This window comes from Kryptolebias marmoratus, linkage group LG12 (assembly GCF_001649575.2).
Source record: "Kryptolebias marmoratus isolate JLee-2015 linkage group LG12, ASM164957v2, whole genome shotgun sequence".
NCBI lineage: Eukaryota > Metazoa > Chordata > Actinopteri > Cyprinodontiformes > Rivulidae > Kryptolebias > Kryptolebias marmoratus.
The window spans coordinates 9,218,502-9,240,814 of record NC_051441.1 but is presented as its reverse complement, the minus strand read 5'-3'; the positions used below and the strand labels follow the sequence as shown (position 1 = coordinate 9,240,814).

General features: G+C 41.8%; 1 protein-coding gene across 5 annotated transcripts in view; it reads right to left on the bottom strand.

Annotated features, from left to right (window-relative positions):
- The window catches only part of LOC108241329 (BAH and coiled-coil domain-containing protein 1), a 57,162-nt gene extending 34,858 nt beyond the window's left edge, over positions 1-22,304 (bottom strand). For 4 of the 5 annotated variants that reach the window (XM_017425382.3, XM_037978644.1, XM_037978645.1 and 1 more), the window contains exon 1: positions 22,090-22,304. In XM_017425382.3, coding sequence (XP_017280871.1) covers positions 22,090-22,261 — 172 coding nt within the window. In that variant the 5' untranslated portion in view covers positions 22,262-22,304. Of the gene's footprint in view, positions 1-418; positions 1,228-22,089 lie in introns of those variants that run through there. The other variant, XM_037978646.1, reaches the window with a different exon arrangement.
- Positions 22,305-22,313: the final 9 nt, after the last annotated feature.

Here is a 22,313-nt window from a genome sequence, read left to right as displayed (position 1 = left end):
ATAAACATGAGGAATCCACTAGCATATAAGACATTCAATCTTTTAAAGAGTCAGGACACACAAGGGAGCCAAGGTTGGACAGTTAGCTGTCACAGCTATGTGATGACTGAGCTCTTCAACACACCCTGAGTTAAATTTCATTATGACAAACACACACATCCTTAAATAAATAAAACTAATATTAGTAAGAGTTGCTTAAATTCCAGCAGTTACTCATCATAGCTGTTGCTGGTACAGCTTTAACAATGACAAAGCAAGATAAAGTCAAAGAATATGTATTGTGAAAATTGAATACTGTATTAGACAAGTTTCTCTATTTAAGACAAGTGCTTACCTTGTAATCTAAGGAATGAATTTTACTATATGAGAAGTAAATAATGAAAACAAAAAGGAAATAAACATGTGAACATTGACTTACCCAGTAAAAACATCCTGAACAGGATGTCTGTTGGTACAAGTCTCACTCCCACTTCAATTTCTTTTTCATCAGACTTTCCTACCAATCCAGTTCCATGTTCTGCTCAAGTATTCAGACACCCAAAAAGAAGTTAACCAGAATTTCCAATCTTACGTTCACTTATAAACACTCAACGAGGTTTTCGTCAGAGGGAAAAAATGAGAAAAAATAAAAATTCGTAAGGGTTGAGCATCTGTACACACCAGCAACTCCAGACAGACTGCACATGCTCCCCTGGAGGCCCGCTGACTAACCCAGCGCCTACTTCCTCACAATAAAACACAGTAGGAATTCGAAATGGCTACTAAAGTGGGGGGATTTCCTTCTAACGGTCAAAGTCATATTGAAAACATTTGTGCAACTGGTAGCCAAATTCCTTCTTACTTTAGAAACTATTGTTGCATTTTTTTTTTTCTTTCTGTGATGGGTGGCGGGTTTATGAGGCCGAGGGAATGAACAAAGATCCAGTAGGAGGTTGTTCTGATGAAGAAGTACACTGAAGTGAGAGCGAGAGAGAAAGCAGTCCAGTGCTGGAGCTGAGCCCAGTGCAGGGGTGGGGGAAAGTGCCAGCAGCGCACGCCTCCAACACTCTCCACAGTGCGTGCCTGTGGAGTGAGTTTTAGTGGATGTGGTCAGTGCGGGGGTGGGAGAAGTGGAAAGGGAGAAGCAGTTGGAAGGATGGATGGAGGAGGAGAGCGAAAAAGACTCTTCAATACCAGGCAACATCCAGTGGAGGGGTAAGAGGTGAGAGTTTAGAGCAGATAAGTGTGAGAGCAACTGTGAGAAACTTTCAATGTGAAAGAGCAGTTTGGAGCGTGTGGGGGCTGCTAAGCATATGTGTGCATCTGTGTGTGTGCATATCGGGGTGTGTATGTGTGTATGTGAGGGTGGTGGTGGTGGTAGTGGGGGGGAGTCCATATGGTGGTTGTCCTACTGAAGTTGACAGCCAGTGTTTGCAGAGCGGGATCGTGGTCAGCCACTTGCTCACTATTAAAACGATGACAGGGGAACAGAGTCTGGCCATTTCTTTTCACAGAAGTACACATGATCCATCTAACCATCTCTTATTCCATCCTGCCATTACTCGAGAACAGGACACTAAAATGCTTGAACTCTTCCATTTGAGTCAGAGACTCACCCCGACCTAGAGGGGATTTCTGGTTGACAGCCTCAGACTTAGAGGAACTGACTCTCATGCTGGCTGCTTCACGTTTAGCTGCAAACCTCTCCAGAGGATGCTGGTCATCTCTTGAGTTTGCCAACAGCACAACATCATCTGCAACAAAACAGGAATGGGACCCAGAGGTTCCTAAACCACTCAACCTCCACTGTACAACTGCACCTGGAGACCCTGCTCATGAACACTGAAATAAATAAATAAATAAATAAATAAATAAATAAATAAATAAATAAATAAATAAATAAATAAATGGACAATTGGTGATAAGGGGCAGCCCTGGTGAATCCCAACCTGGGAACAAGCTCCACTTTGTGCCAAGAATGTGAACACAGTTCTTGCTATGATGGCAGGGTAATAACACATATAAGCAACTATTATTAGTTACTAAAATTATCATTCATGAAGCCAAAGAAATTTTGGCTTCATGAATGAGCCAAAGAATTATTGATATTCAAAATGTTTACCACCACTAATCTATTGTTCTCTTGTGCCAGCAGTGATGTAGGGGAGGTAATAGGGGCCTGACAGCAAGAGATAGCCATGTCTAGAAGACTTCCTGCTGAAGAGACGTTTTATGGACACGGTATATAAAGGGGACATGCAGCACCATAACAGCTATTTGCCAAGGAACTGCCCAGTATAGCTGTTGTTCAGGAGATAAAAAAAAAGATCTCTGTCTGTCTGTGGTGAGAGCTGGCAAAAGAGTAAGGAATTACGAGAAAAAAGCTTGGGTGAAGGTGAAACTGAGAAGTAAAGAGGAGTGCTGAAGTTTAATTCTACTGATAGTGGCTGGAGCAGATGTTACATCTATAGTTTATGAGTGGGCTTAGGTAAAGGTTTGGGTTTACAAAGGTGTGCTTGCTTTGATTCGTGTGAAATTGCAGCTGTTTACTGAGTTGCTGGCCCAACCTTTAAAGAACTAGCAAACATTCCAGACTGGGACACAGAAGGTGGGAAGACAGATTCAAAACAGAGGCAGCTCCGAGCCAGGACAAATGAGCTCCAGGTCCACTGCGCTCCCTTTACACCCACCAGTGCAGTTATACACATTCCCTGATCTCACAACACAAATGTAACAGCACAGACAATAAAAAGCAATGCCACAACACAGAATTGCTATACTGATCTTTCCATTTCTCATTTTTCTGGGAGTCTAAATGTTTGTGATATAACAGGAAGTCCATATTAGCCCACTCCATCACATTTTTTTTATCGCAAGACATTGCTTTTTCCCATAAAGCCTAGATCAATTGCCATTTTTGTTGTTTATTGGTTAAATAGAAAAATATAAGTGTTTCCTAAGGATTGGGCAAAAAGATGTGACATTTTGCTAATAACTTGCAGAGTCACAAACATTGTATTCTTTGAACCATACACAGGGGAGTTCTACACTCCTCAAGGACATCCATTTGTTCTGAGTCCAAACTTTGATGAGTATTTTTGTTAACTGACCCTTTGTTATGTGGGAGCATTTAAGGGTTTAAGGGTCAATTGTTTGTTGCGTATATTTCCTGAACATTAAAATGTGACTACCACAGTAGGGCTCATCCATCTCAAACTCATCCACATTTGCATGCCATCGTTTACATTTTACCAAAAAAAAATTTTTTTTCCATTTTTGTTCCATTTTTTAGTTTTTTTGGTCTTCCTCCTTTTTAATATACACACTTACACTTATGAACACACACATATACACACGCAGTAAAGCACCCAAACACAAAAAGAGCCGCCCACAGCTGCGTCAGGCCATCTCTCTAACAATCCAATCTGTTTTCTTTCCCATGATGTTTCCCATTGGCACAGGGAGGAGAAAATCAGATTTACTCCCCCACAGGGCCCATGCAGTTGCACTGATATGGAAAATGATTTCAGTGCTGCTTGAGCCCATAAACATTATTTTGGTCTCCCCTGTTAATGACACATTTCTTCCCAGCATTGTGGATCTCACAGAGGAAGAGATGAGTGTTAGGGAGGAGGTATAGAAAGGAGGAGGAGGAGGAGGAAGAAAGGAAGGGGAGATGAATTCTCCAGGGTCTCGCATACAACAGGGGAGTCCTTCACCTCTCAAACTGCATCCTGACATCCCAGACTGTTCTTACTCCCACCTCTTTCACACACATAAACACACATGCAGAAACACAAACAGCTAATGAAGAACTTAAGAAAAGTCTTCTTGTAATCTCCCCTTCCAAAAAAAAGAGAGCATGAAGTTATCCCCGTTGGGGCTGAGTCAAAGAAAGATTACTCACTTCTCTATTCATCAAGTTGTCAGCTTGATTCTAAACACAATTGGCTCAAAGCAGCCCCAGCAATATTTTCTCACACAATCACTAATATATTTCATCAGTGGAAATAGACAATCCCTGATTTTTCTTTGTAACATAATATAAAATTTATACTTTAGGTGGTAAGGTACAAACATTTTGTGCTGGAGACATATTGTTAATGACAGGAGCACAATGTAGCCCCAAGTCCTAAACATGAGTCTTTAATATGACAGTGGTAAAAAGAAATTAAGGCCATTAGTGAGGCACTGAACCCCATGTTTAGCATTTATTAAAACCCACAAGCAGGAATAAAGGAGGAGGCACCAAAAAATAACCACACTGAACATGACTAAAATGTCATTTCTTTCAACATTCTTCCCATAGATCTTTGAAAGTGCAGTTTCTAAAATAGGATTTTCACAGTCGCCTAGTTCCACTGGAAACAACAGATGGAATGTTGTGGATCTGGTTTGTTTTACAGCTGATGACTGATCTGTCTAAATCTGCAGGTTTTGTGTTCAGACCATGGGGTTAGAAGGGTGACTAACGGTAGTTTGCGTGCCATATCCCAGCTAAAAGCTAAGCCATCCAAGACATGGACACAAACTGCATAGTGGAAGGAAAAAAGGGTAGATTAAAACAAGCATTCAGCATTACACTCTCTAATTAGTCCCCTGTTAACTTTTGAACTTAATTGCTTAATTGAGATGTGGTTAGACTGGGCAGGTTTCCCCTCCCTCAGGGTGACCATACGGCTCCAGTGTTTCAGACACGCTCTGCCTGGCACAGTAGGTGGTTGCCTTTCTCTCACTCTGCGTCTTTGTCTTTTTGAGCATCCCACCACTCCAGTGACGAGGAGTAATGATGCCGCACAGGAGGCAGTAAAACCGTGTTTGGCGACTATGTTTTCGACATGATTGTACCCATGCACTGCACATATGCCTGTGCCACATCAAAGTAGAGCTTTGACTACCCAGTCCTGGGTGGTCCAAACATCTCTTTTCTTAACCAACAGTGCTAGGTAGATGGTGGAAAAGTGGAGGACAGGTGGATGTCTCCTCACTGCAGGGGACTCGTTTCTGTTCAACTCAGAAGTCAGTTTGCTTTGGAGGACACATGAGATGCAAGTAGAGGGAGAATAAAAGTATGCTACAATACATACACAGATAAACACACACAACCTCAGAGGCATCACTTTAGTTGAGTTTCCCCATCCACTCTGGCTGATGTATAATGATACCCAGAACAGCCCATAAATCTGCGTGCAGCTCAATTCATTGGAGCAGATTTTGCCTGCTGTCTTTCCTTTTTCACTTTCATCCTCTCTGCTCCTTTCGCTCCTTTGAGCCCCATCACTCAGTCTCCTTCTCAGTTTCCCTTTTTTGTCCTCACACCCTCTCCATCACTCTCCCTCCTTCCCCTTGTGCTCAGCTCCATATTTCTGTCCTCCCTCATCACCTCACTCTTTTCCCTCTGCTAGCGTTATTCACATGATTCAAAATGAAAACACTTTCTCTTTATTTTTGGGGGGTGGGAGGGATTTCAACATCCACACTCCCTACCTTGCTGTCCCATTTGTGCTCTTTTTCTTTTCTCTTGTTCCTCCATAAGTTGTTCTGGGAGTGCAATAACTGTCTTGTTTTAGGGTCATTCTACCTCCATCAACCACTCCCCCCATACATCAACATCCGAGCATTTAACTAACAACAAGACTTGTCATAATGTCCTGTTATCCATTGCCCTCCCAGCTTTTATTCGTGGCCGGCGCCTCCTTTAGGCCGTGCACTGCAGTGCTGGACCTAAAGAGACTGCTTTGCTGCTGTCCGCGCATTTCTCTTGGATCAGCCTGTAATATGATAAACTCCTGGAGTTATGTGTGTGTGTGCGAGAAACAGAAGGCAGCTCCCTGCTCTGGCTTCTCTCCGTCTGATGTAGCCTGTCAGAGGCACAGAGGCAGAACTGTGCAGATAACAGAGCCACAGCACCAGCCAGCCAGTTAGTCCAAGGCCTTTCTGCAGCCCTGAATGTAATTTGCCATTGGTTCACAAGGGGAACAAAGGAGAAATGTTTAATTCTTGTAGTGTTGGCCAAGACAAATGCAAGCATTTTTGCTCTGATAACCTACAGACAAGGCACCTGGGAAGCCAAGGCCAAACATTATAAGGAACTACTTTGTAAAGAACACACTGTATATTCACATGTGCATCTCCTTGACTTCTGTTGTTTTCCCTCTGTAGCAGCTTCTCAAATGCACACAAGTTCAGCCAAAACCTGAAGCAAATACATTTGTGAAATGCATCTGACAAAACAGGCTTTAAAGTTGAGTAATGCCTCCCAATTGCTGACGCTGGTCATCCAAAGAATGCTGCTGTCAGGGCCTGCTCAACATCTGCAGCAATACACTTGAGCAGAGACATCTAAAATTAGGAGCATTTCCTGCAATCTGTACACATGACAGATAGTCTTCCTTACCCAAACATGAAGTGTGACAGAGAACAGGGCAGAAATGCATCTTCTTTCACTGATTATCTTGATCGGTTTTGACAGCTAGGAGTAAAAAAAAGGGCAAAATTTGGGATGAAATCCCTCAGAGAAGGAAGGGAGGATATCAGCTTGATCATCTGCTCATTGCTCTTTGTTCAATTGATGGTACAGCAAGTATAACAGCCTTCTATAAATCTTTACAATGATCATAATAAGTCTGCTGGATGGTCACGTGGTAGCCTCTTCCTCTCACTCAGTATTTGTCTACAGATTGTTAGCAAAAATGGAAGGGAGGAGGAGGAAGACCTTGAAGGGTTACATGAGGATTGCAGCATCTGATCGAACCTAACAGATGTGGTGCAGCTGCTTATTCAGTTTGCCTTTGCATATTCCCAAAAAACCCAAGCCCACACTCACTGAGAAGGCTCAAAAATACTACATAAAATGGATATGCTCAGTAGTGTTGCTAAAGTCTTGAACGAAAACTATGCACCTAAAAGTACTATCTAACCAAATTTAAGCTGTTTATCTGTCTTTATCTTTTATTATGCTCTTTAACTCAAACCAAAGCGTTGGTGTTATGTTTTATGCAAAGTAAAAAGACTCCAGGAAGAGGTGCAGCAGACACACCTCACCTGGAAGTCTCCATATTCACAAAAGAACAGCTTTCAACAGGTCATCACATCCCAGAGAGAGCCAAGCTCAATCTAGATCTGGCAGGGGCCATGATGGAGAGAGAAGGGAGGCAGCGAAGGACGGGAAGAGACAAAGGAGAGCAGGAGAGTTATTAGGGTGATCTGAGGCAATGAGGGGAAGAAGCTGTGCTGAAATGTTTTGACACAGAAAAAAGCAAATGTGACACAGGTACTTAAACAAGGGTTTAAAAAGCAGGCCAGTGACATCACTCTTTCTCTGTGTACTTTCTCTTTTGTTTCCAGTCTTTCATTATGCTTGTTTTGACACACACTCATACAAGTAACAATCTATGCTGCAACTTAAACTGGTTGTTCATTAAGGCTTGATGGAAAAGCTTGTCAGACTGAAAGGCATTCTTTCTTTCTTTCTTTCTTTTTGGGCTAAGTTGAGCTAAAGAAGTGAAGTCTGGGTTCTTCACCAAGATTACTGACATCCTCAACACCCTGTCAATTTCATAAACTTACAGCAACACCAGCCGATCTGGGAGTATGAATACCAGAGCCTGGAGAACTTGATTATGTTGCTGCTGCACAAAGTTTACAATCATCATTTGCACATTGTTTTGTAACACACTACATGGGCAGGAGCAGCCTTAAATCGTAGTGGTAAATGCAATGCATTTCTCCACAGCGGATGTAAGAGAGAATAAATGTGTGTGGTTTTCTAACTTTTACTGTATTTGTTCTGGCACCGTGTTTTATTGTGGAGCTTGGCTTTATGCACCTCAGATAAGAGAGCAGTTATGTCAACAGTGGGTGCTGTGAAGGAGCCGCCTGGTCGTGTTGACATTTTCCAACATCGCTTATTTACTCTGACCACAAGAGTTCAGCCATCATCAAGGCTCTAATGCACTAATGACCAGAAGCTGCCTAGGGTGGAGCCCCCTTCTGGCTCAGGTCAGTACTGGCTCTCTTATTGCCAGGTGAGAGAAAACATGTGGCATTTGGGTTACTAATGGCATCCAAAAATCTCAGATTTGAAAACTGACTGCCAAGAATCCTGGGAAAAAAAGGTTCTCACAACACACACAGTCCCTTATTGAGTGAGGCAGCATGAGTCTGCATATTGAGTTGTGCTGAGCAGTGCTATCAGTACAGTAAAGAGCCAGTGGAGCAATCTATTTGTAATTAGGGTAGGGGGAGGGGGTTAATTGACTTCTTTGAGAGAGATCTTGATTTCTATCAGCCAGTCCCATAATGATGGGATTTGGGGCTTTCATTAAGCCCCCTACCTCAAGAATTCCTCTTCCTTTCTCCAAACCTTTCTCCTCCTCTTCCGTGCGCTTCTTTCTTGCCCTGTTTTGAAAAAGGTGAAACTCCCCACTGTGTCCTCAACTAGCCAGGAGAAGGTGAGGCAGATTTAGAGCTTCTGGCTGAGTAAGTAAGGTGCACAATGGCACATAAACAGTTGCCTAATGATATTTCACACACAAACACATACACTTTTCAAACTGAAGCTGACCTGACTGTGACCTCATGGTTGAAACTAAGTATTAGCAGCAAACCTGGTTATATGTATCCCCGTTGCCACAAGTGTTCTCCACAGACATAAACAGCACTGCATGAAAAGTTCAAACCTTTTTTTCTATGACAGCATTTCAACAAAACAGGGACAGCATTGCTGCAAGTGGTTTAAATTATTTACAAGCCGGAGATACAATGAAACACATCCTATATTCAGGCATTTCAACTTATATGAATACTCACTAAAACATATTCATTAAGACTAAGATTTTGTTTGCCATGGTTGTAACTGTTTGCACAAGAAATCCAAATCCTTGCTGGCTGATGTCTTTTTCTCTTTTTTTCTGTTGTGTTGAATCAGTGTAACATTTGGTGTAAAACCCACTGAGAAAGAGTGAAAAGCGAAAAAAAAGAAGGCTCACGAGAGGAAAAAAATGTAAAGTGACAAATGAGAAATTTCCTTCACAAGTCCATAAATCGAGAGATGCTCTTCTTCCAACAGCCAACACTAACCACTCTCCTCCTGTTACATGCGCACAAGCACACACACAAATATGTGAGAATACACTTTCTCCCTTTTTCCCTTTGTACAATTTCCCAGATGTTGTTCGCTGGAATGGCATCTCAGTGGCTCTCCACCAATCTGACTGTCTCACAACAGCCTGGCTGACTGGCACAGAAGCTTGTCTCAAAAAAATAGATTATCACTTAGGATCGGTGCAAACCTCAAAGCAAGCATGGGTCAAACAAGCATGCTAAAAAAACAGGTCACAGTGGTACATACAATACAGACTTTGTACAGAAAGTAGGGTGGTGCAGATGCAACTACAGGTAAGAGGGACTGACAGATAGGAGGAATGTGCCCCTCAAATAGGCCTTTTTCAAGAGCTCGACTCAGCTCTGCTTGGTTCCACACAGCGAGGGTTCAGAGTCTTTCCATTGTGTGGTCCCTCCTACTTTCAGCTCGCTCCTTTGTACTTTTCAGTACCTCCCCGGCCGAGATTTCCAAGTTAGCTTAGTTGAGCTAAAAATTTCACGTCAGCAGATTGCAGACCATTGATTGGCCAGAGAGCAAAGTCATTCACAAGAGCATCTCCTTCATAAGAAACCCACTTTTTTTAAAACCTTGCAACCACAGCAATAATTTTTGTTATTTACTTTAAAATATATATATAAGATACCCATTAAAATTACAACCTGTAAACCACTATACTATGAGGAGGTACAGACCGTTCCATGTTTGTTGGCTGACACAGAATTCAGACAGTGCTAGACCAAATGGACTCGATTTAAAGGCTCTGATTGGCAGAGGGGAGGTAAGCGCCGACTTGGCTGTGCATTTTTGGAAACAGTGGCAGAGAATGGTGAGTGTTTTGTGAACTTATTTCACTTTTATTTACCCATTAGTGGTAAGTTTCAGCCGCTGCACTACGATGACCGGCCCACATTGAGGTGGCAATCAGTTGTATGGAAAATCCCCTAGGCCGTGGAGAACCGTGTAGAGCCGAGTTAGGGCAAAGTGAGTCGTGCTGAGATGGGACAATAGAAAAAAGGCTAAAGGGTTTACTATATGCAAATAGAGAAATCCTGAAGGAGACTGTGACACAGTGTATTGTCTTCAAGACAATAGAAGGAGCAACTGTCAGTAGACCTTTCTTCAGTGTTTGTGTGTATGTTAATACTTTATACATATATGTAAGCTGCAAATTAAAATAAACAACTACAGCCATATTGAAGCACTTGAAAGGCTGAGGTAGAGCTGAAGAAATTTGAGATTTATGCAGGATAGATCCATAGACTGGTCGACTGATGGAGATCCAAAAGGACTTAGGATCTGCTTTCACTCTGAATGTTCACCATCTGCTTGGATGAAAAAAGAGCCCATGGAGCAGGAGAAAACTCTGTCAACTGACAGATGAGACAGTGTAAAAGTGTGTGGGTGTGTGTGCATGTGTGTGTGTGTATACTGCTGCAGTGTGTCAGTATTGATCGTCAAAAGCAGCTCCACTTTCTGAAAGAAGATCTGCCAAATTGGAATGCAGACATTTACTCATACACACTCAAAAGTATGCACAAATTAAAGGTAGCACTCATTGAATTAATGCATATCTCCCACCACCTTTCATGCCAGATTTTTAGAAAAAAATCAACTTATGTTGAGAAATGACAGAGCCGTAGCTGTTCCAGTCATATCTTAAAAATTACGTTATGCACAATTTTATGCAATAGTGTACGATGTCATGCTCAGAGAATGTGTTGGGAATGACTTTCAGCTACTACCACATCAATGTTTAGCTTAAGATTTGTGGAACTGACTGAGTTATACCAATTTCTGTGCTGGATAATGTCAATTAGCTGTGGTGGCCATCTTGAATTGAATTGACTGTAAAGGTTTATCAGTTGTAGAGGTATATTCATTGATTCTATTTTGAAGTTTCAATAAAATTTGCTCAGTGGTTCATGAGATATTTTGCTAACAGACAAACAGGGATGACAGATTACTGTTGGGGATCAGTCTCAACTACTACCACTCCAGACTCGGTCAATTACCTGTAAAAGTTAGAGCTGTAGTAGCAACCTTAAAATGGGGTGACTCCAAAAGTTAATCAGTTGTAGATCTGTACTTAATGATTACTTTCAGCATGTTTTAAAATCTTTGCAGTGGTTTATGAAATACTTTGGTAACAGTCATGCACAAACATGCAGACACATTGTGGCTTGCTTTCATTTTTTGGCGGTAGACAATAAATAGCTAATACATTGCTTAACTCAAAGGGTGGATGAAATTACTTTTTTCTCAACTAACAGCTATCTGCAGCACCATTACCCTCCTTCTCACTTAGCTGTAAAGTTCATCTCTGTTCATGTGATAGCACCCATCCAGTTTCCATGTTCATATTATGACCCTGGCTTAGCAGTGTCCTGCAACTAACAGTGACCAAATTTCTCCTCATACTTCACTGCTTCATCACACATTAGCCAGCAAGGTGCAGACTTTACACTTGGTCAAAATTGCTCAGAGATATTTTGTTTCCTAACAATCATAAACAAACCAACCTAACTGCAGACAGGTTCCATAGCTGATATTAAAACCATATTAAATTCCATTTAAGTTTACTTGAAGGAAAAGAAAGAAAGAAAAGAAACAAAATGTTACTTTTTCAATAATGCAAGAGTTGCTTTGCATATAGGCTATCTATCTGATGTCTAATTTTCAAACCTTGGACCCGTTTAGACTTTTAACCAGGATGAGGTTTGCATGGAAAAACCTCTGTCATTTGTGTAAAATCCAACTTTTAGATGAATTCATTGCAAACTGTTGAATGCAACACAAAAATTGCACATTTGGTTCAGTTTCACAGTGTTTTCAGAAGGTGGACATATTACACACGACTGTAATTAGATTAGTATTAAAGTTACTGGTTGCTAACCAGACAAAAAACTTTAGTTACCACGTCAAGTCAAGTCAAATATATTTTATAGCATTTTTCAGCAACAAGGCGGTTCAAAGTGCTTTACCATTGCCCTTGACAGAAAAAAGGGAGGGAAATCAACCAGGAATCCTTTTCAATCTATTCATGTTAGCAATCCTGGCAAGGCCAAGTGAACATTTTGATACATTAAGTGTGTTTTTTCCCCACAGTTTAGTCATTTCCATCAACCACTTGTAACACAGAGCTTCAAAATGTGCATAAAAACTGAGACACCCCAGTGGATGTGAGCTGTGACTAATCCGGTAAGCAATCAGCAGAGATAAGCAACTAAATTCCAGTAAATTCCTGTCAATGTTTTCTCTCACCTGCTGACCCCTGGTGAAACAACAGTGATGTATACCTTGGGTCTAGTTAAAAGAGATGTAACAGAGGCCTTATCCACTCCCATTTCTGTCATTCCAGATGCTGGCAATTTAAAGTGCTTTTAAAAGAGATTCTAATAGCTTTACAGAAATCTTACCAGCTAGTGATTGCTGTCACTGAGATACTGAGCAGCAGTATAATTGGAGCAGGTGGATTTATATCACCCACAGCCTTGTATGAAAATGTGGAAGAGAGAGAGAGATGGATGGAATGCAAAATGCCCAGGAATAAGGTAGAATTAGGCACCTGCATTGGCCCCCCTATCCACCCCCACATGCTGCCCTCTCAGCTGCCTGCCACTCCGTTTCCTCTCTCGTTCCTTTTTTATACAATCTCTCCACCACACAGCTCCTTTGATTGCCGTTTCCCGTGGGCATGCACACTCTCTCACACACACTCACTCAGAAACAAATATAACACATGCATAATACACAAAATCTCAAACACACAGAAACACATTTCTTCCCTGCTGTGCAGAGACAGTTGTGCCAGCTGAGTTTTGATTTGGGAAGAAAAGTTGCCTCCACTACAAATAATGACAGGCACTCAAGAAACAAGCAGAACACCATTATCACGCGGAAACTCGTAGACACACATGCCGGGAAAAAAAATGCAAAACTCTTAAAAACATGTGAAAAGAACTGTTAAAAGCAAGTTTAAATCATACATACACACACACAGGCTGCCACCCACATATAGCAATAACACACACACACACACACACACACACACACACACACACAGGGAGTTCAGACACCCTCCCATTTAGCTGTATAACCAAAAGTCATTCAGCCATTTCAATGGCGTTCTGAGAGCCAGCCAAGTAAGAGGTCTTTTACTGCATTAGCCATCATGTAATCATAGCCCAACCTCACTGCAATTAGAACTGGTTCTAATTCTTCACTGGAAGCACTGCCTTGTTCCACCGCTAATAGTTTACTTTACTCCAACAGCTGACAGACCCAACCCTGCCTCCCTGGCATGGCTTTTCAAACTCACGCACACACACATACAAGTGTACTCACCAACACAGACTCAAATTCACAGCTGTAGCTTGTCTGTCAGTATGGGAGATCAAAATGAATCTTGGTAATTGTCCCTGGCCATGTCCCACTTGTGCCACAGTCCCTCGAGTCTTTCATGCGGGCTACAGTTCACCTGTGCGGTCAGGCTTGTGTGAGTAAAGACCTCCCTGCTGTCTTTAAAAAGGAAAAATGACCCAAAATTATGAAACAGTTGCAAAAATAAAGGTGCGAAAGCTCTGAAAAGTTTGCAGCCGATAAGGCAAGTTTTTAAAAGCCAGGCGGCAAATAGTGCTGGGAAACATTAGCTAATGAAGACCAAGGAAGAGGGAACCCAACCCCCTCCCCACTAAACTGATGGTATTGCTATTAGGCTGTGAGCTGGTGCACTTGGGTGTCACTTCAAAGCATTCCCTACTATTAATCAGAGGCTATCCAGCCCTTCAGAAAAGGCCCTGCTGGCTGTGCTGCTAACTACCCCTCTCAACATCAACACAATGGAGCTATCATCGCGGCCGTTATGCTACGCCTCGGCCAGACAACACACCTTTATCTCGGCATTTATGTTACACGCTCACAGCCAATTAATTTACCTGCCACGTCTCAAAATAAAGCATTTGGAGAAGGTGGTGGCAGAGGAGCACATCTCCATTGTGTGGTGGTTTGTGTATCAGGGTGGGGGATGGGGGGATACCTGTCTCAGGTTGCATCCAGCAGGCTGCAGGTTTGGCCTTGGGTGGTGGGATCTTTGTGAAAGCACCTGCAAGAAGCTGCAGCCTGTATGACCATGACAGCACAGGCCTAAACCTTGCCTGATCTGGCTCTCACCTGGCACCCCCCGGGCGGCAGCTTAGCGTCTTCCTAACAGCTTCCCCCTCCAGGCACCCCTGACAAACAACAGCCACTCAGCTACTCAGCTGGATATCAGCCACCAAGACTAAGGATTAACTACCCCACTGGCATTGCCTCTTTACACATTAGATACAATCCTAATTGCCAATATAAACTTTTTTTTTCTTTTTTGCTTCAGCTATTGTGTTGAGCTGCACTTTTTGATTGGTTAAAGCAAGAATCTACAGATCAGGAATGATTTTTTTTAATTAAGGTTAAAGTTTTAAGGAATAATCTGGTCAAGTGAACTTCTGTCAAATAGTTGTCAATACATAATACCTTATCAGCTGTGAAATCTGTCAAAGAGCACAGAGTATAGCAAAAGAGGCAAAAGTCTTCATCCAGGCTAGGCTAATGGCTAGTCTGGACAAAGACTTTCTTCAGTACACACAAATCAACCCCATCCCCCTGAAATGCCTAATGGAGAAAGTGCAATGCCTTTTTTGCCACAGCTCACAACTTGTAAAATTTGCACATTCATGTTACACAAAGATTTTACAACAGAAGACACTCCTCCCCTCCCTCTATGTGTCCTCTGGTACTGAGAGACTGCAGACTGTAGCGGTGCTGAGGGGATGAGATAACCGTTCACTATTGTGAGAAAAGGCTGTCAAAGCTTTTTTTTCTGTTCTTTTTTCTTTCTCTCTCTCTCCAAAGGATATAAAAAAAGCTGGAACAGCGGTTGCAGAAATAGTCCTGTTTCTATAATTAGATGTAAACAGATGAAGCAGACTCTCGAGCTTGCTCTGTCCCACTGGTCCTGCGGCCTCCTGGGAGGCAAGATGTGTGAGCCTGTGTGACGCGCTTGTGTTGAGGGCAAGTGTGTGTGTGTACGTGTGTGTCTTTTCATGCGTCTGTTTGCAATGCACCAGTAAGTGTATGACAGCATGTGACAGTGTGCATCTAGTCTTGCTGTCACTTCCCACTGTCTCTGTCTGTCTGTCTGTCTGTCTGTCTGTCTGTCTGTCTGGTTACATGTCTGCCTTTTTTTCCACTTTCTTCAGCACACACAAAATCAGTCCCATCCCCCCCTTGCTTTTCTCGTCTCCCCTCTAGGTCACTGGCCATGCACAGCAAAAAGAGAGCTAATATGAGCTAATATGCTTGAACCAACAGCAGACAAATTCACATCTGTTGCAGTGGAGACCGTCATTTGCCCCACATTCAGAGGATGCATGCTGTGTTAGAGAGAGGATGCAGTGTAGCCTAGTGGTCACACCAGGTGGAGGGGATCAAAAAAAAAATGGAAAAGATGCTGTTTGGAGAGTGTAATTCCCAACACATATTCTGAGAACAAATTGTGCAAGATCTTTGGTTAAAATTTTGCTAATAACTATATGGAGTTAACAGAAATTGTCTGCTAGCAAAATATCTCAATATCTCTACAACTCTGTCATTTCTCTACATAGAATAATCTTAGTCTAAATCTCTGGAATGAAAGGCGGTGGAAGAATTTATTTTCTTCAAGGAATGCTTGGCCTTTAATTTGTTTAGCTTTTCAATATCAGAAAATTACAGAGATTTCTATGCAAGTGAGAGGAAGTAACAAGTCCATTTTGAATTGTCTATACAGACAAATGGCTAAATTGCCTCTGGAGATTTATTAACCAAATTAAAATAAAATTTCTTATTGTTATCTTTTTTTTTATAAAGAGCTAACATTCACACAAGGAATGCTGCATGTAATTTTAATGGCATTTTTTGTACCAAATTGCACACAATTTAGATTTAGCTGCCTTCCCATAATATCTGAGAAAGAAAAGGTCAAAATTAAAAAAAATATCAAAACATAAATGAAGCCCTGAACTGATAGTTTTTTTTTAAACTGAATCTTACACATTTGTTACAAATGTTAGTAGTAGAGTAGAAACTTGACCTTGTACAGACACACTGCACTCTAAACTGCTACCAGACAGATGAAAAATATGCAATTCTTTAAATTACTCTTACATGCAGAGAAAGGGCACATCATTAGAGCAGCACTGCCTGTTTCTTATAAAAGCAACATAAACTGGAGAGGCTACACAAACGACATCTCCCACCTAATGCTGGAACATCGGGTCCAGCAGGGACAGATTCAGACGTTAGAGGGTTAACAATGCACCTGTCTACGCCTCACAGCCAACCACAGGGTGCCTCAGCTGTACAACGAGTGGGGGTGCTGTCTGGAGAACACACACACACACTTCCAAACCCACCCACCAACCCAAACAAAACCACACACACACACACATTCATACACACTCACGCGTACAGTATTGTCACTGACCGCAAATCGGCTGACAACAATGGAGCAACGGCCCCCTTTTTTTGTTTTGTTTTGTTCTTTTCATTGGATGATCACAATAATAAAATTGGAGTTTAAAAAAAAAGAAAACAAGTAATCTGGATTTTCTGCTTGAGCCGTTAATAATGTCTAACAGCTGTCACATGCAATACGGCCACACGCTGAGGTGGGCCTGGGGCTGCCTGATGATAGCCCGCCTAATGCTTAAATTGGAGCCACAGTGAGGGTAAAAATGGCAGGTAGAAAGAGGAAAAAGAGCAAAACCAGAGATCCAAATTATCACAGATTGATTTTTTGGGTAAATTTTATATTAGTCTATTAAATCCCACACACCAACTTTTCATGTGTGTGTGATCGTCATGGGAAAAACAACACAAGCCATTGGATTCCAAATTCAACTTCTCACTTCCTCGTGTTAAGTTCAAAATTTGATGAGAGGGTTTTGAAATCCAATACCCTGAAATCCAATACAAGAAGGTATTTCCCTGCCAGTCACTCTTACCCGTGGGTCTCCATTGTGTTTTGGCCTGTGAACACGCCCCGTGCTTGAGGCGAGGGCTCTGTGGCACCGTGCCACATGGTGTAGTTTGGATGGCGGTCTGTTTGAAGAGCGTGTATCTGTTGGAACATGGCCACTAGCTAGTCAAAATTCTCTCAGAAATCCAAAGAGCTGGACGGTTTTGCTGAAGAGCAAAGAAACTCACCAAACAAAAAGGTACTTGGTTATGTGTCAGACTTCAAACTTACTATTAAAGTTAGCTGATAGTCATAAAAATCCAATGTGTTGGTATTTTTTGATGAGTAATGCCTAAAGAACAGATATGAAAAATAATCAGAAAAGGTCTTTGTCTTGCTTGCATTTTGATTATATGTGTGTTTGAGTACACTGAAAACATGTCTTATAAATAAAATTATTTGCAGCCATGCGAGGGGCTTACCTTTTCAAAGACAGCTGACCGCCCTTGCTGGAGCATTTGAGTTTCCAAAGGGCGTGTCAGAGGGAAGGGGACAGATGGCGGCAGCGTCGGTACTATTCCAGCCAGGTGTAGGATGCCAAGCAACACCTCCACCATTCGGGGGGACTTCATGTGACAGCACGTCTGAACTATGTCATCTCACAACAATCCACAAATGAGCTAAACAACAGGCCATGGTTCCCGCTCTGCTTTGTATTAACAAAAGAAAAAGAAAAAAAAGGAGGGAGAACACAAAGACAGAGCCAAATGGAACCTGACCACTGACCCCTGGTTTATCCATGTACTTCCAACAGTTTAACTTGTATGAAAGGCATTTTTATTCAATATTTATGTCCATCAAGACTCACATCCAAGTTCAACTATCCCCAAATTTTACAGAGACAGGACACACATGTTTATTAAGCTAAATAATTACACTAAGCATTCAAACTACTGCAACATCTGCTTTTGTCTGAGGTCCTCAAGGATTTTAACAGGGCCACTGTAATCTCTCAAGTACTTACTACACAAGAACTACAAGGCCTTGAAGAAGAACCCTCATCCACCCACTGAGGTTTATTCTTTTTAAAGACCATGGTTGTTGCCAGCCTGTTGCTAATGCCACAAAACACCTGTGTTTGTCTTTGAAGAGTCCCAGCAATCACAGACCCATGGGATATTCCAGCAATGAGACGTTCAATAAAACTCAGTAAAGTTATTTATTCTCCTTTGGGGAGAAAAAATGGGAGAGGCAAACGGCATGGCTAACCTTTGAAGGGGGGAAGCTCTCAGATATCCAGCTAGGACATAAAACCAAGGGAATGACAGGGACATCCTACCAGTAAACAATAAAGGGGGTGGAAGGGACTGTTTTTTATCTTTAACAGCAGCTGTAAAACACACACCAAGCTGGGGTCTGCAACAATGGCCCAGAGGCAGGGGAGGGTGGCTAAAACAGAAGTGGCAGGAAGACCACCGCTTCCCAGACACAAGGGTCTTCCTGCTGGAAAGAAAGGAGGCTGAAAAATGGAGGGGAAGAGATGGGGAGGACAGCTTATGAAAAGGGAGAAGGGCAGATGTAAAGGAAGGGGAGGCCGAGTGAGGGAGATGACACAAATATGACCTTTGATTACATGGGGTGTTTAGAGCAGAGCTCAGCCATGGGCAGCCTGTGAGCCCCCCACTGCTTTCACACAGCCACACCTCAGCCAGTGTATCCTGATCGGAACAATATGGCTGAAAGATGAACCCGCAGCCATAAATGCCAGCAGTGAAGACAGCTCCACTGTGTCTCCTGCCCTGACACCATCCAGCATCTGAATCCTGCCTTCACAGCCAAGAGAAGCCCGTCTCCGATTCTGCACCGGAGCCAGCAGAAGATAAAATGTCTATTTCGAAGTCCTTGTAAACGAACTGGCTGAATTAACCAGCATTAGATGCGTTTAAAGGTCTGTGTCTCACTGTATCAGCGAGTACATGGGGAAGAAAGCTGCTCCAATGTCACATTCCCAGAACACAGTGTAAGTGTAAACTATAAATCGACCACCTGGCATGCATTACAAATGACCGACTTGTAGTAGGTGAAGATGGACAGAAGCAAATGCAAACTGACAAAGTCTCTGCTGGCTCTAAGAAACATAGTTCAATTGTAATGTGTGTTTGGGCCTCTTGTAGCCTAAATACCACCAAAACTCACATGTCCGTGCAGAAAAAAAGAGGAAATTTTCTCTCATATCATTCTAAAAATTCTGCAGCCTTGCTGGGAACTGTGCCAAGGGAGAGCTGTGCAACTGCCATCGCTCTTTTCAGCAGCAGAGGTGTTGGGATCGGTCACAATAAATACGTCTGCAAAGTCAGACAAAGGCCTTTCAAGGAGCCACATTAGAAACCTGCCTCTCAATGCATTTTTACATCAACCCTGAAATATTTATGTTCTTTCTCAAGTATTCATGTGAACTCGAGTTAGTCCCAGAGGGGCGAAAGCGCAGAAAAACCGAACAGACTCAGCAAACGCCGCTCTCAGTTGTGCTATAATGTTGAAAGCATACAGGTCACCTGAAGAAACGCTACTGACCCGCCCCGTCAAGCTGAACAGCTCTGAACCTGTCTGACGTTTCTCGACTTGCAACCTGCTTGTATTTATTTGGGAGACATGATAAAAAATTAACCTTAAGTTGATAGCATAATCAAAGTTGTCGAGAAACAATACTTTACAAAAGGACAATACACATTTATACTGAATTGAATTTGTTGTAAAAAAGAAAAGAAATAAATAGTTTGGAAAATGAAAAAGATTGTCTTGCATTTTTTTTTTTTTATTAAATTCAGCTTTTTCAAATAGCCTGCTTTGATGGACTAGTTAAAAAAAAGAATTGTTGCATTTTCCCAAGAGCCAGTTTGGCTTAACTTGGTTTTAAGTGCTCTTAAAAAAGAAATTTACTGTTATTGAAAAGAACAGTCCATGTTTCAATTATATATTACAAAAACATCCACTGTTTTCATAAATTGCTATCCTAAAAATAAAACGTGAATAATTTTGAATTAGTCTTCATCTCTCATCAACCTTTTTGCATTATGACATGCTTGACATTTTCAAGTATTATTAAAATAATAAATCAAATTGTGCGCACGGGCAGAGTGCAATAACAAAAAAATTATTTTAATAGAACCTATATGAGGTTTCGGAATTATTTGAAAGTATTCTGTGAAGGTAATTCAATCATACACTTGAAATCTAAAGGATTAAATCATATTTATCTCCAGGATATTAGTCTGCTCTGCAGTCCCACCCATGTGACGAAGCAGAGGAGAACAATAAACCATCTCTGCTGTTCATCGAACAGCGATGACATTTGGAGGGGTAGGTCTATACATGTTGGTGCTGGAAGAAAAAAATAAAATAAATAAATCGGAACGGTGGAAGCACCTTAACCAGCTTTCCAGCTCTCAACAAAACATCTGTAAGAAGAAAACGACATACAGATGCAGCTTCTCTGTGTATATATGTGTTTGCGCGTGTGTGATGTGAATAGCAAACATGACTGTTGAGTGATGAATGGTGAACAGCATCTGTGAATTCTCCTGAATGACTAATTGTGCCCAGTGTTTAAGCTGTTTACTTCCTGTTTATTTCTACATGAATTCAAAATCTTTACAAACACAATAAACTTGACAAAAATAGTTGTTTAGCCTGCCACCACACTGCTCAAATGACATATTAAAAATAGAAATAAATAAAAAGTGCTTTAAATACAGCAAGGCAGGCTACATATCAGATATGGCTTTGATGCTCTGAAATCACCTATTTCTGTTATAGCTTCAGCAGATAAAAACAACTTCAAATGGCTAAATATTTCATTTGCTTTCCAGTAACCTCCTCAGCTGCATCGTAAACACACTTTTAGAGGCTTCATTAACATATTATCAAAGAAAATGATTGTTGAAGAGGAACTTGATGCAATCAATGCCATTCTTTTGACTTAATCAGGCTCTGTAATGCAGGAAAAATAAAAAAAAACAATAATGTGCATCTTGTGATCTAGTCTATTACAACATCTGTTTAATTATAGTGTTCTTTTATTTTCCTGTGTTTTTCTCTAGCAAAAGAAAGAAAATAAAGAGCAGCTTTTGCGCATATCTTAATGAACAGAACAATATCCACGTTTACTTTCAAACGTAGCTTCAAAAGTCATCCTAAATCAAGAGGAACTGTGAAGTAAAGCATCACTGATGTTTGCGGGGTTGTATCTGGAGCTGCTTTTGCTTTCCAGGGCTGCTGAAGGTTATTCTGTTGAGCAGTCTTTGGGCTGAGAAGTGCATTTTGACTGTTCTGTTGTGTTTGCAAACGTGCACGTTTTGCTTCACATGATACCCAAGAGTCACTTGTTAAACCTGATGCATGCACTGTGAACACATTTGCACCCAGACACTTCAAAACCCAAATACAGAGGAGGGGTGGGGGTTGGGTGTGTGTGTGTGTGGGGGGGGGTGATTTTCCAGTAGGTATTGCTTGTCTTCCTATAACCTCCATTAGCCTGCATTGTAACTCCTGCAGACCTTGTCCATCCAACCTCTTGCTTTCTTTTGGGACATAGACACTGATATTTTGGGGTTTTTTGGGGGGAGCCTAATCAGTATGTTGGACCAATATTCAAATGTGAAAACTAAAGCAAATCTAAACCTCTTATTTCCCATATTTGTTATAGTATCATAACATTTTACCTGGCTGCCAAAATGCAATTTGTTTACCAAACATGCACTGACAGCCCTGGAGACAAATTCAGATGAATCAAAATGTCTGATCATGCTTCTAATGTAAATATAATGCCACCCTATTTATTATTTGACATTTGAACAGCGAATTTCTGTCAACAGCCACACCTCAGCAGCCTTATGAGCCCCCCATTTTTTTTTCCTTTTTTTTTTTTATTATGATAAGAAGCTTTGTGAGACACCACACATGCTCATTCACGTTTTGGGCATTTAAAACAACAACAGCAACCGCAGCACAAAGAAATTGTTTGACTGACCTGAGTGTGGAGCCATCGGTATGTGTGAGGGGTAGTATTTCCCCGGCGGGAAGTGACCGGCGTGCTGCACAGAGCCGTGGCCCGAAGGAGCGATCCGAGAGGCGGCTCGGTGCACCAGGGCGCCCCGCTCCGACAGAAGGTGCGCCGGAGCAGCGAACTCCCGTCCTTCCATTCCGAAGAATGTTTCAGTAATCCGAAATCCAGATAGGGGCAGGTCAGGAGGG